This window comes from Limulus polyphemus, unplaced genomic scaffold (genome assembly GCF_000517525.1).
Source record: "Limulus polyphemus unplaced genomic scaffold, Limulus_polyphemus-2.1.2 Scaffold261, whole genome shotgun sequence".
NCBI classification, from domain to species: domain Eukaryota; kingdom Metazoa; phylum Arthropoda; class Merostomata; order Xiphosura; family Limulidae; genus Limulus; species Limulus polyphemus.
In genome coordinates, this window is record NW_013665871.1 from 672,526 (window position 1) to 684,655 (window position 12,130).

General features: G+C 30.9%; 1 protein-coding gene across 3 annotated transcripts in view; it reads left to right on the forward strand.

Annotated features, from left to right (window-relative positions):
- The window catches only part of LOC106478904 (lysine-specific demethylase 5A-like), a 97,833-nt gene that overhangs the window by 69,686 nt on the left and 16,017 nt on the right, over positions 1–12,130 (forward strand). For 2 of the 3 annotated variants that reach the window (XM_022382602.1, XM_022382604.1), the window contains exons 26-30: positions 44–190; positions 2,796–2,967; positions 5,931–6,166; positions 6,855–7,092; positions 10,916–11,022. In XM_022382602.1, the coding sequence (XP_022238310.1) occupies positions 44–190; positions 2,796–2,967; positions 5,931–6,166; positions 6,855–7,092; positions 10,916–11,022 (900 nt within the window). The remainder of the gene's footprint in view (positions 1–43; positions 191–2,795; positions 2,968–5,930; positions 6,167–6,854; positions 7,093–10,915; positions 11,023–12,130) is intronic. The other variant, XM_013939482.2, reaches the window with a different exon arrangement.

The window sequence follows — 12,130 nt, forward strand, 5'->3', positions numbered from 1 at the left end:
GGAATGTGAAAACTTCCTTTTTATACTTCAATGTATATAAAAGGTCTTGTCACCCAGGAATGATGTGGGCTCACACTTTCTCCATAAGAATAAAAAAAAGAAAACCAAAGAAGGAAGTAGTGAACGTGATAAAGAGGAATCATACTTGTTTGATACAAAGTTAGAGAGTAGCAAAGATCCTGCTGAAATTGTAAGTTGTGAAGAACTTGCGTAGTTGTAGAACCCAGAGCATTGTTTTATTAACTTTAAAATTGTGACTTAACTAGGACCAAGTAGACGATACATCTTGAATATGTAACATAACATCTGTGAAATTTTTGAATTTATTAAAAATATGCTAGAATGATTGCTGTGGATTAGGGATTCCATTCAGTGAAGACTGTGAGTAACTTCCCTGATGAAAAGGCAATTTTTTTTTTCTGTGCTGTTTCTTTGTTTAAATAATAGAAAATGAATGTAGAACACTATGTAACATCAGAAGAAAATGCTTGTAAATTCTATAAGGAAACTATTTTTCAATGTATATATGTTGTTTATTTTAGAAATATACTTAAGTAGATTTAATCCATGAAATTTTGTTTTTCAATTTTCTGAAAAAAAAAGTGAAAATACTTTTTATGTTTGTGAACTGAAAATGTTACTTTCTCCTTTTAACTGTTGTATTAAAAATTCCTAGCATTTGACTTCTTTTTCTTGCTCTGAAAGAATGTCATATTTTGAAGAAGAAATTTGTGTCTTATTTAAAAAACAGATCTGAGTTTATATCTCAAATGTACACAGCATTTTCTTTCTGTCAGACTAGGAATTAATTTGGAACTTTATCTTTAGTCATTTGATAATAATATATAGTACTCATTCATCAGGGCTAGGAACTGTACATATTTATCCCATTTTTCTGTTTGTTATTTAGTTAAATTATCATTAAGTTCTAGTTGAGGAGAATTTCGAAGCTCCTGATTGTGGGGACTTCAGTCATGTATGAAATTCTTTCCTGGCCTACTAAACTTTGACAAAGTATTCTATAAAATTTTTAGATAATCGGTTGGTGTACACATACATTTTTGTGAACCACACATGCTCATTTGTGACCTAAACATCTGTTTGGAGGGAAATGTGATGCCTATTGATGCCTTTTTAAGAGATTGGAAGTAGCACAAAGAGGGTTGCATGTTAGTGTTTTTAACTTCCAGCTTCTTGGCTGTTTTAAATAATCTTTTGTAAACTTTGTCATTTGGGAAAAAATCATTACAGAAGAGTACAAAAAACTAACAGTTCAACTGATAAAGATGTTAAATTTTAAAGTATGATGATGTTTTCAATTAAATTTCTAAAAAAGTGCAACATCAGACTTAAGCAACAATTGCCTGTTTTAAATTAGATATAATTTAAATTTAATGTGAATGCTGTTGTGCATGACCCACTGGTTATCATGCTGACCATGAATCTGGGGCCAATCTTTCTCTTATTACCAAACTACTAAAAAATCGAACTTTGGGGCTGTGGGTATGTTATAAGGGTTATTGCCAAATCCCACTATTCAGTCAAACAAGAGTACCCAAGAGATGGTGGTGGGTGTTGTTTACTAGCTGTCTTCCCTTTAGCCTATTGGTTCAAAATAAGAATCGTTAGTGTGGATTGTCCCTTGGATGGTTTTACACAAATATTTGGAAACAAACAAACCTAGTGAACAAAGTAGTACTGTAATTTCATAATTATTGGAAGTAAGAGAATGACTCCATTAAAATGAGTGCAGCAGATGACAAAGGAAAAACCATGAGGCAACTTAAACATTTGGGAATCACATTTCTGCTCTGGCAGGCAGTGTAAAAATTCAAGAGTTTATACTTCACAGAATGTAATTCATTCAAAAAATGACACTGTACATATTTTCATAAAGCATAGATATGAGAAATATCTGAAATAATTTTTTTATTCTAAAGTTGCCTAAAAATGATTAGAAGAATAGTTTACCAACTTAAACATTTGGGAATCACATTTCTGCTCTGGCAGGCAGTGTAAAAATTCAAGAGTTTATACTTCACAGAATGTAATTCATTCAAAAAATGACACTGTACTTATTTTCATAAATAATAGATATGAGAAATATCTGAAACAAATTTTTTATTCTAAAGTTGCCTAAAAATGATTAGAAGTTGTTTATCAAGCTTGATGCTAGCTTACATAGCAGCTAAAAACTTTATAGCATGCGACACGTTGTTAACTTGTCGGTTTAACTAAAATTGTTTTAAGATTAAAGAATTTACCAAATATTAAAATGACATATTTCATGATGATGCTGATATTATTTTTATGTCTACTTATTTTTAGTACAGTTTTAAATGTTTTGTGGTATTGTCTGCATGCATTGTGTTGGAAAGGACTTTTATTATCTGGCACTTTTTATGCAAAACACCATGAGAAGTAATTCACAAGAAGAAACTGTGAAGGTTTTTTCTTTAGGGTGCATACACATCCTTGAAAGTCCTTGAAATTAAGAATGGAATTTTAAGTGCTTGAAAATATTATAATAGCAGAATATAACGATATATCTAACTTTAATGCATGTTGCAGAGTTGGGCACAATAAATAAAATCTTTCTTTTAGTTTTAGTTTGCATTCATATGTTGAATAAATGAATAGAAGTTTATAAGATTTCAGTGAAATCTGATAGATTTTGATGTAGATTTTAGCTTCCATAAAAGTGCTTGAAAAACATTCTGAGACTGCTTAGAAAGTTCTTGAAAAGTGCTTGAAATTGACCTGAGCAGTTCAGTATCAACCATGTTTCTTTCCAGGTTGCTGCATTTAAGTTGGCTGAACAAAAAGAGCTCAAAGCAATGAGAGAGCTGCGGAACAAAAATATCAAGAAACGAGTCGAGGATACTGGTGACACTCGTTACTGCGTATGTCAGAGACCCTTGACCAATTACATGCTTCAATGTGAACTATGCAAGGACTGGTTTCATAGTAAGTATTAGTTTTTCTGTTTTGTCTGTTTTAAATATTGTAATATTGGCTCTTCAGTAATGATTCTCATTTCCTTAATTGATCTTGAATTTGTGGCAGTAATAAAAAAAATCTCTGTGTGCAATGTATTTCTTACAGGTCTTAAGTGTTAACAATAGCTGCAATAATTTTGGTGCTGTCATTTTGCATTTAACTTCTGAACAATTTACAGAAAGTTATCTCATATTTGAAACACTAAGTTTTACTTAGATGTAATAAGTTGTTGTTTTGTTTTCTAATTAGGTAGCATTGAATAGTTTTGGATGTCATGTTAACTCTTTAAAGTATAACAGTGTTAACCCTTAAATCTACACCATAATTAAATGTCATATTTCTATTAGATGTAATTAATTATTTTTCTTTGTAAATTATTTCAGTCATGGAATAATTTCTTTAGGTTACGTGGTTAAAACAAAACCTTTATATAGTTTGTAGCAAAAATGATAGTATTAATTAAAAATATATTTGTGCAATGTCTTTGTTTGAAATATAAAGTGAATTGTGAATATTAAATAATTTGTAAACTGACATCTTGTATTTCTTGTTCCCCCTGCTTTATTATTAATTACCATTACTCCAGAATAGTATTATTATTGAATAGTTCTCTTATTTTAATACCCATTTAATACATTATGAAGTGTCTGCTCTTTGAAAGTGCTTTAAATTATCAACTTTCTCTGACAGCTAATTCTTTAAGCCATGTATCACAATTATAGGTACAATAACTAGAAAACCTGTGGATATTTGAAATTAGTTTTGTCTTCTTTAGAAATGCTGAGCAGGATGTTTCAACTTTGTACACTTAGTTTTAACTGGCTGAAATGTAGATTATTTTATAAATCTTCTTTATGGATGTAAACTTGTATTCATACTATCTTTTTTCACACCATCACATTGCTAAAGTTGCGAAGGGTGTAGTTCTGATAGCAAAATCAAATGTTTTTTTTTCAATATTGACTTGCATGCTTGAACAAGGTACCTTGTAAGTATGGATTTCAAAACAGACAGATGGATTTCACCTTGTTGTTCTATTGCTTGAAAATCTGGAAATAATTAGAAAAATAGATAAAATGGTTTTTAATTTAAAGTCCAGTTTGTAGGGATTATAATTGTAATTATGATCAAATGAAACAAACATAATTGAACTTAGAACTTTTGATGGGATCATTTGGTCTGTTTATAATATTAAAAGTGGTTGTAAAATGTTGTGAACTTGTTGTAGAGGATAAGTCCTTTGGAAGTGCTGTGTAACAAGTGAAGTGTGTGTTTATTGATTATATGTTAACATTTTATAATTGATTTATACTCATAACATGAATAAAATCAATTATACCAGAAATTAATTGATACAAACTGAAAAGCCTCACCTGTCAAATGTTCGTGTAATGATTGAGTCGAAAGCTTTTGTAATAAAATAACTCTTGTTGAAAATGTCTAGATTGTCCAGTTAAGTTCAAGTATAATAAAGGTCTTAATTCAGAAGAATTTGTTGTAGATTGTACTGTCCAGTTTAAAAAATCTAATGATGGATCTTCCTGCCACCTATAACAAGTTTTTGTACATGTTCGAAGTGAGACCCAAGATTTTTACAAGAATATATAAAGGATTGTTTGTATGTTATAAGAACATTTACATATACTGTTGTAGTGGCATTTCACCACACTTGTGAGCCATAGAAAGCATGTTTAGCAACTGTATATTTGGTTCATTGTGAATTCTCAACAATTTGACGTTACAATACTACTAGTATAAATTTGTCACAGCCATTTCTGAGGAAGGATATTCATGTAGCAAGATTGTTAAATGATATAGAGCCAGAAGAGCATGCCATTTTGAATAAAGGAGCCTCATACATTCTCCTCAGAGGCAAAAACATGTTCAAGATAGCATGTCTTTAGAATAAACAAGAGAATGCTTCAACCAAAAATTCCATTGGGATAAAGCTGGTACCATTAATAAGATAATAAATATGGATTTAAAATTAACCAAAGCCAAATGTTCATAAGGTTCCAGACAAACAATGGAATTTTTATCTTTTTCATGCAAATGATGGCCAAAGAAACTGGAATCACAGCAATTCTGTTCAATCACACATCTGTCAAGACAGCTGATGCATTTCAAGTGGACTTCGACTGATATCACTTACAAGGTGTGGGGGTCTTAACTTAACTTCACAGTTTTTCTCAGAAGCTTGTTACAAAGAAAACATTAGTGTCAGGTAACGGCACTTCAATGTGGCTGTCAGATTAACATTAGTGTCAGGCAACAGTACTTCAACATGGCTGTCAGATTAACATTAGTGTCAGGCAACAGTACTTCAACATGGCTGTCAGATTAACATTAGTGTCAGGCAACAGTACTTCAACATGCCTGTCAGATTAACATTAGTGTCAGGCAACAGTACTTCAACATGACTGTCAGATTAACATTAGTGTCAGGCAACAGTACTTCAACATGCCTGTCAGATTAACATTAGTGTCAGGCAACAGTACTTCAACATGACTGTCAGATTAACATTAGTGTCAAGCAACAGTACTTCAACACGGCTATCAGATTATGCACCATTAATGAGAGAGAGAAAGTAGTTTTAAAGGTACCTGGAACATCATTCTTATAATGCACAATTAACACTCAAAATTAAAAAAAAATGTAGGTAACTTGACATTATAGCACTTCTTTGAGGATGACCTATGCTATAAATAGAAATTCTTGTTTTTTATATTTTCGTTTTGCTCCTTCACTTTTCTATGTTTAAGGTAGTATTTATTTGACAAATTATTTTTTATACACTAGTTTCATGGCTATTCAGTTTTATGTTTCAGTGAGACAAGCATTATTGTGTAGCTTCACACATACACATATTCCTTCTGTAAGTAATATTTTCGATATTCGTTTAAAACACTTTATTTTCTCATTGTTCTCAGCCACTTGTGTCCCTCTACCTAAATCAGTGCATACAAAGAAACAGCAGAACTTCTCATCAGCAGCAGTAGTTAATGTTGCACGAGACTTCAAGTTCCTATGTCCCATGTGTCTTCGGTCACGGAGGCCAAGGTTAGAAACAATCCTCTCACTTGTAATGTCATTGCAGAAGCTACCAGTCAAGCTGACTGAAGGAGTAGCTCTGCAGTGTCTCACAGAAAGAGCAATGTCTTGGCAGGTGAGATAAGCTACAAAATGTATTTTGAACTTTTTTTTCTTGTTCTTCAGTAACATCATATTGTACTGTATCTAGTTCTACATTATTTACATGCTGATTCTGCAAAATAAGATTTTAATACTGTTCAGAAGAGAAATTAGGTACATTTTCAAGATTTAGAAAAATTCAAAAAGCATTTTAAAATAGTGAATTATATTATCCCGAAACTTGCATGTGTAAATGGTACTCTTCATAATCCAATGGATTTTCAGTTTATTTGGCATATATTTAACTATAGCTCAACTTGTGTATTGAGAGAAGAAAGTTGTAAGTTTTGAGTAAAAAAAAAGAATGTCCTTAGTTGTTTTTAATGTTAAAAATTCCTGTTTAATGTTTGCTTGTTAGAATTATGATCTGATGAAAGGAAATACTCTGTCATAATTAAAAGTACAACGTTTTACCAGGTTAATTATGATCATTGTGAACTTAGTGTTTTAAGTGGGTATATCATTGTCATAAAAGAAAAGTCTTATTTTGTAATTTATCAATTAAAATAGAGCCTCAAAAAAACTGCAAAGTACAAGGGTCAGAATAATTTTGAATGATGCAATTTTTTTTCATGCTACTTACCTGACTTTCAAAATAAGCTTGTTGAACTAACTGTATTTTAATAACTTGTTAAAGATGTTTGCTTATTTTTAATCCTTAGGATTGTGCAAGACATGCTCTTGCCACTGAAGAACTGGCTGCAGCTCTTGCTAAGCTGTCAGTGTTGTCTCAAAAGATGGTTGAGCAGGCAGCACGAGAAAAGACGGAAAAGATCATTAGTTCCGAATTGATCCGAGCTGCAAGTAAACCCGAGTTGCATTCCCGCTTGAGTAGTGTTGTTCATTCAGCATTTGGTGGAACATCCATTTTAAGTAGCAACAAACTTGGCAGTGAACAAGGTATGATAATGTTGGTGCTTAATATATTTTGATGTCTGCTTGTGTTTGATTGTATAAAAGTACACGTATGTTCAACCTTAACACTTGCGTCAAATGTATTTTTTAGTGTACTGAATATCATTAATAGTAGAACACAGGATTTTGCAAATTTTTTAATCAAAGTTTGGCAAAGTAAATAAAGGGAAAATTAATTTTCTCAAGCTGCATTTATTGTTGATATCCTGACTTCTTTTTGCCTGTTCTAATATTTACTGAGTAGAGCTGACCACAAAAATTGGATGAAATCTGAAATTTTCAATGTCAAATTCAATATCATGTGGAAGAAAAAAAACATTGACCCTATGTTTTTAATTATGTTGATGTATGATAAAACATATTTTTATTTTCAAATATGTAGTGTAGAACACAAAATATTATCATGCACGAAAAATAGAATGTCTTAAAACTACTATTATATTTAACTGGCTTTCTAACTAAGTTATAAAAGGGTTAAAAAAATTCCAGTTAGCTGATCAAGTCAATCTCAACAATGTCAAATAAGTATTTCAAAAATTGTTGGCTGAACAAGCTAACCTCATAAGAAATTCATTAAAATAGAATCTTCTCTTTTTTCTAATTATAAGTAACCCAATAGCAAATGTCAGAGAGAATTATTGACATTTTTTTTGAAAGATAGGATATGATATGAAGGGTATGACATGTGGGTTTGACTTTCTTGTACTAACATCTCAATAAAGCAAAAAGCTTGAAGGCTAGACATTTACATTATGGCTTAGCAATATCTATAGTATAAGTGTGTAATTTGTGCCAAACTTAAAGATCATATGGAGCAGAAAAAAATTCAGAATGGGCAGTTTGGAGTGAAGAAGTGCCACATGATACAGAGAAGTGAAAACTCTTAATTTTCTTAAATATTTCTTTTTGAATTTAAGAAAGTAAAATTTGAGTTATAAACTGTTTTGAGACCAAGTTTATTGACATACGGTGATAAAAGTTTTGATTAAATTTTGAATGTAACTCTGTGAAAAGGTAATGACATGCACATTTTTACCCATTCACTCCCTACCTTACACATAGGGTTAAACTTCTAATCAAAGGAATCAAACATCATTAATTAGACTGGGTTTTGCATCCTTTTTTTTACCAAATAATCCAAAACAACCTGTCCAATATGAGGAGTAATTACAACTGTAGTACTTTTGTCTAAACTTATGTTGGTTAAGTTATGTTTAACATATTTATGAAGTGAACATAATACTGAGGTTGAAAACTATGTTTTTGCAAAAGTGATTACACATTTATTTGTTCGTGATTTCAAAACTTTTTAAGTATGAAAAGCAGTGTGTATGTGTGTGTGTATATGGTGGATACGGTCCCTCCCAATAATGACTACCTTTTAAATACAACTTCTTTTTCTGTGCACGAACGATTTTACGTTGATCTGACCTCGCACAAACAACTTCCTGACAGATGCGACATACAACTGTGATTTTTGGGCAGAAGGTTGAATAACCACCTCTCTGTAATGAATGTTTTTCATATCAATAATGTAATTTACAGAGACATGTGAATACAGTATATACAGTATGGAACAAAAAGAGGTCACATGACCAGAGATTGCTTCACAGCTTAGTACATGTATCTTGGTTCCATGGGGTGTTCAAGTCAAACTCCTTGGTACATAAATGTAGGTATTTTATCTTAAAAACTTTCAGGTCTTGAAAGGTATCCAGAGGTGGTCAGAAACTGTTGTTTGTCTTTGCCTCATCATGGAATTAAGGGTTATTCTTTTAGTCTGTGTAGTAGATTCTTGAGCTAGTGGCCTAGACGTTAAGTAACTTGATTAGGATTTGCTAGTGGGGTGTGAAGATTATTAACACACAATTTGTTGAGTGACAGACTCAACTAATCTGTGTGGTAAGCATGGCTAATGAAATGCTTCAAGGCCTCCAGGAAAGCTGCAAACGTCTTAAGCTTAAAACAGAAAGTCACGGTGAAGAAGAAGAAGGCTCGAAGTGTTGATATAGAAACATGACTTGGACACTGACATAGACCAAAGTTGTGATGAAAGCAACAAAATAAACGAAACATGAAAATTAGAGAATTTTTAATCAACTTGAAATTGTTTTAATACAACATATTACATTTTATGAAGTATTTGTATTGAGAGTGGATTACCGTATTAGGTATTGGATAGAGTCTAGCAATAATTTAGTTAAGATATTTATTTTTATTTCTTTACTGGTTATTTTAAATTCGCAAAATGGTTCCTATTCTGAACTTCTATCAAAGGATCCAAGTTTCAAGGTGAAATTTTGGTTTAGGGTGTGGCTGTTTTGTTCAAGATAATTGGCTTCCAATGTTTGTTTTTTGTTTAAATTACAGTGTTTTATTTAGTTATACTAAGGATTTTTAGAGTTGTAATGGTGGTAAATATGGGATGTTTTTTTTATTATGTTCGGTGACTCTGGCTTCCAATTTTCTTCTTGTTTCTCTGATGTAGAATTCTGAACATTTATTGCACATTATTTTATAAAATGATGATACTAAAATTGTGTTTTGAAAACTAACACTGTCAGACTCGTGAATGTTCAGAGTGACTGTTAAATGTGCAAGACAAACGAAGGTGGATGATTTTTTATGAAATAAATTTTGTGTCAGTTTGTAATATTTAATGTGTATGTAATAAAAATGTGATACATGGATGTTTATGAAAGAAATATGATTGATGAATAAATTATTTTACATAAAACACAAACAAATTTTAAGTTATCTTTATTGAACTGTTATCTATCATAACTATTATTATACAGTGCACCAACTTGCTATACAGTACATAAACCATTATGTTCAACCCCTGAGAATAACAACTGGCACAGCTGGAAGTCTGTCGTTCATTATCCTTTTAATAACGACTTCCTGTCAGGTGTGACTTTTTTTTATCATGGCAGATAGGTCGATCGTATCTAACAGGGACTACTGTATATATATATATCAATATTTGTAACCATTCAAATAATATTATGTTCATCCATTCATAAACAAGCTCAACATTTGGGGATCAGATAGCTCAATGTGGCTTTGCTCTAAAACAGAAAAACAAACAGACCTGTCAATTAAATGATCAAGATATTAAGTTTCAAATTACAAAAACCCATGTGCATGGATTAACTTTTTTTTTGTGCAATATTCAAAGGTTTTACATATAAGTTTCATGAATTGTGTGAGTTAACTAAGTAAGTGAGAGAGCATGTTTATGTAGCAAATTTAATTTGTTTTTCTATATGTTTTAAACAAAAACAGTTCTTGTACTCACTTCACTGGTCCCATTACATCAAATAGTTCACAATTAAACATTATTGAGTATGGTTCAGTTATGGTAACAGTCACAACTACACCTTGTTCTTTTGTTCTGCTTATACCTACTTTGAAGTTATTTTATGTACAATACATACTTTGAAGTTCACATGTGATATTAATGAATCCTTTTTGTTGAATGTGAAAATAATTCTGAAGAATTATTCTTGTTATTCTTGTGAAACTTCTGAAGTGTGAAAATTGATAACAAGGAACCCACTTTTCAGAAAATTAAAGTTTTGAGACAGCTTGGTATTCAAGCTGTCTCAAAACTTTTATTTTGTGAAGTGTGATTTGTTGATTAACTTGGTGTGTTTTTTTTTGTGTGTTTTATAGAAAACATTAAAATTGCTCTTAGAAGTCCTTAAAAAATTGTATGCAAAATTTATGTTAGATTTTGTGTTCATATCCTATGTATTGCATCTGTCTTATGTTTTTCTCCATTTTTTTTTCTCTGGCTTGAAAGCAGCAAGTAACGAAACAAAGTTTAAACTTGAAGAACCTGTCTCGACACCTCCAGGAGCCATGCTGTCATCAACTATAGAAGAAGTTTTGTCTGTTGTAACTGACCAAGTAAGAAACTGAAATACAATTCAGTTGTGTTAAATTTTTAGAGGACTTAGGTGTTTCCTTCATAAATTAAGCCTTTTTTTTCAACAAATGCAATGACATGGCCTTTGACCCATGACTTGTCTGGAAAGGGTTAAATCATGTTTTTCTTTCAAATAAAATTGATAAAATATTTTGTATTTAATGTCTTTGCTAAGTTTATTAAAGTTTTTACCTTTAGATTAAAAAACATTACTTAAGAATTTGTTGTTGGTGGTGTTATACAAGTGTTTTGTTTTTCCTCAATTCTATAATTATGGAGTTTCACCAAGTATCAATTATTTACAACATTACTGTTAAACCATTTCATATACTCTTCACAAAAAAGCTCAAGCTATGAAGGTAATGGTTAAGTTTAATAAACAAACACTCGCATTCAAAATTTTATCGAACTACTATTTCATGAATTTATGTCAATAAGTTTGGTATCAAACTGTAGATTATAATTCAAATTTTAATATTATACCTTACTCAATTTCTTAATTTAAAAGTAAATATTAAAAAAACACATAGATAAACATCGATTTTTGTGTGTCACATGGTATGTTGAATGTATCACTTGTTCAAATTAGGTATTTGTGAAGTCAAAATACTAAGTCTACAGTTTCATATGAATTAGAAACTCAAATTACTGATACTGACAAGTTAGAATATAAAATAAAAACCTCTTATCTCTTCTATTTGCAAAGATATTGCTCATGTAATAAATCAAACACAGTGGCACCCTGCCAACCTCTTTCCATTTTTGGAAATGCTCCTTTGTATACATTTACTTCTATATATGACATGAATAACCAATCGAAAACTCAAAATGTCTCCCTAGTGGCTTTCTTAGCCATTTTAACATGTTTGGATGCTATCTCTTTCATTCAAACCAAGTTTTCAAGGAGGTAGGTTATGTCTTCAGTCTGCTCAAAATTGTATATTTTTTAGACTGAAATACAGCTTAGTTACTCAGCTTGATAAATTTTAATAGAATTCTGTGGTATTGGTATAGTAATTTATGATTTTTGGGTAATTTAACTGTATATATATATATATATATATATATATATATAACTAAAATTAATTT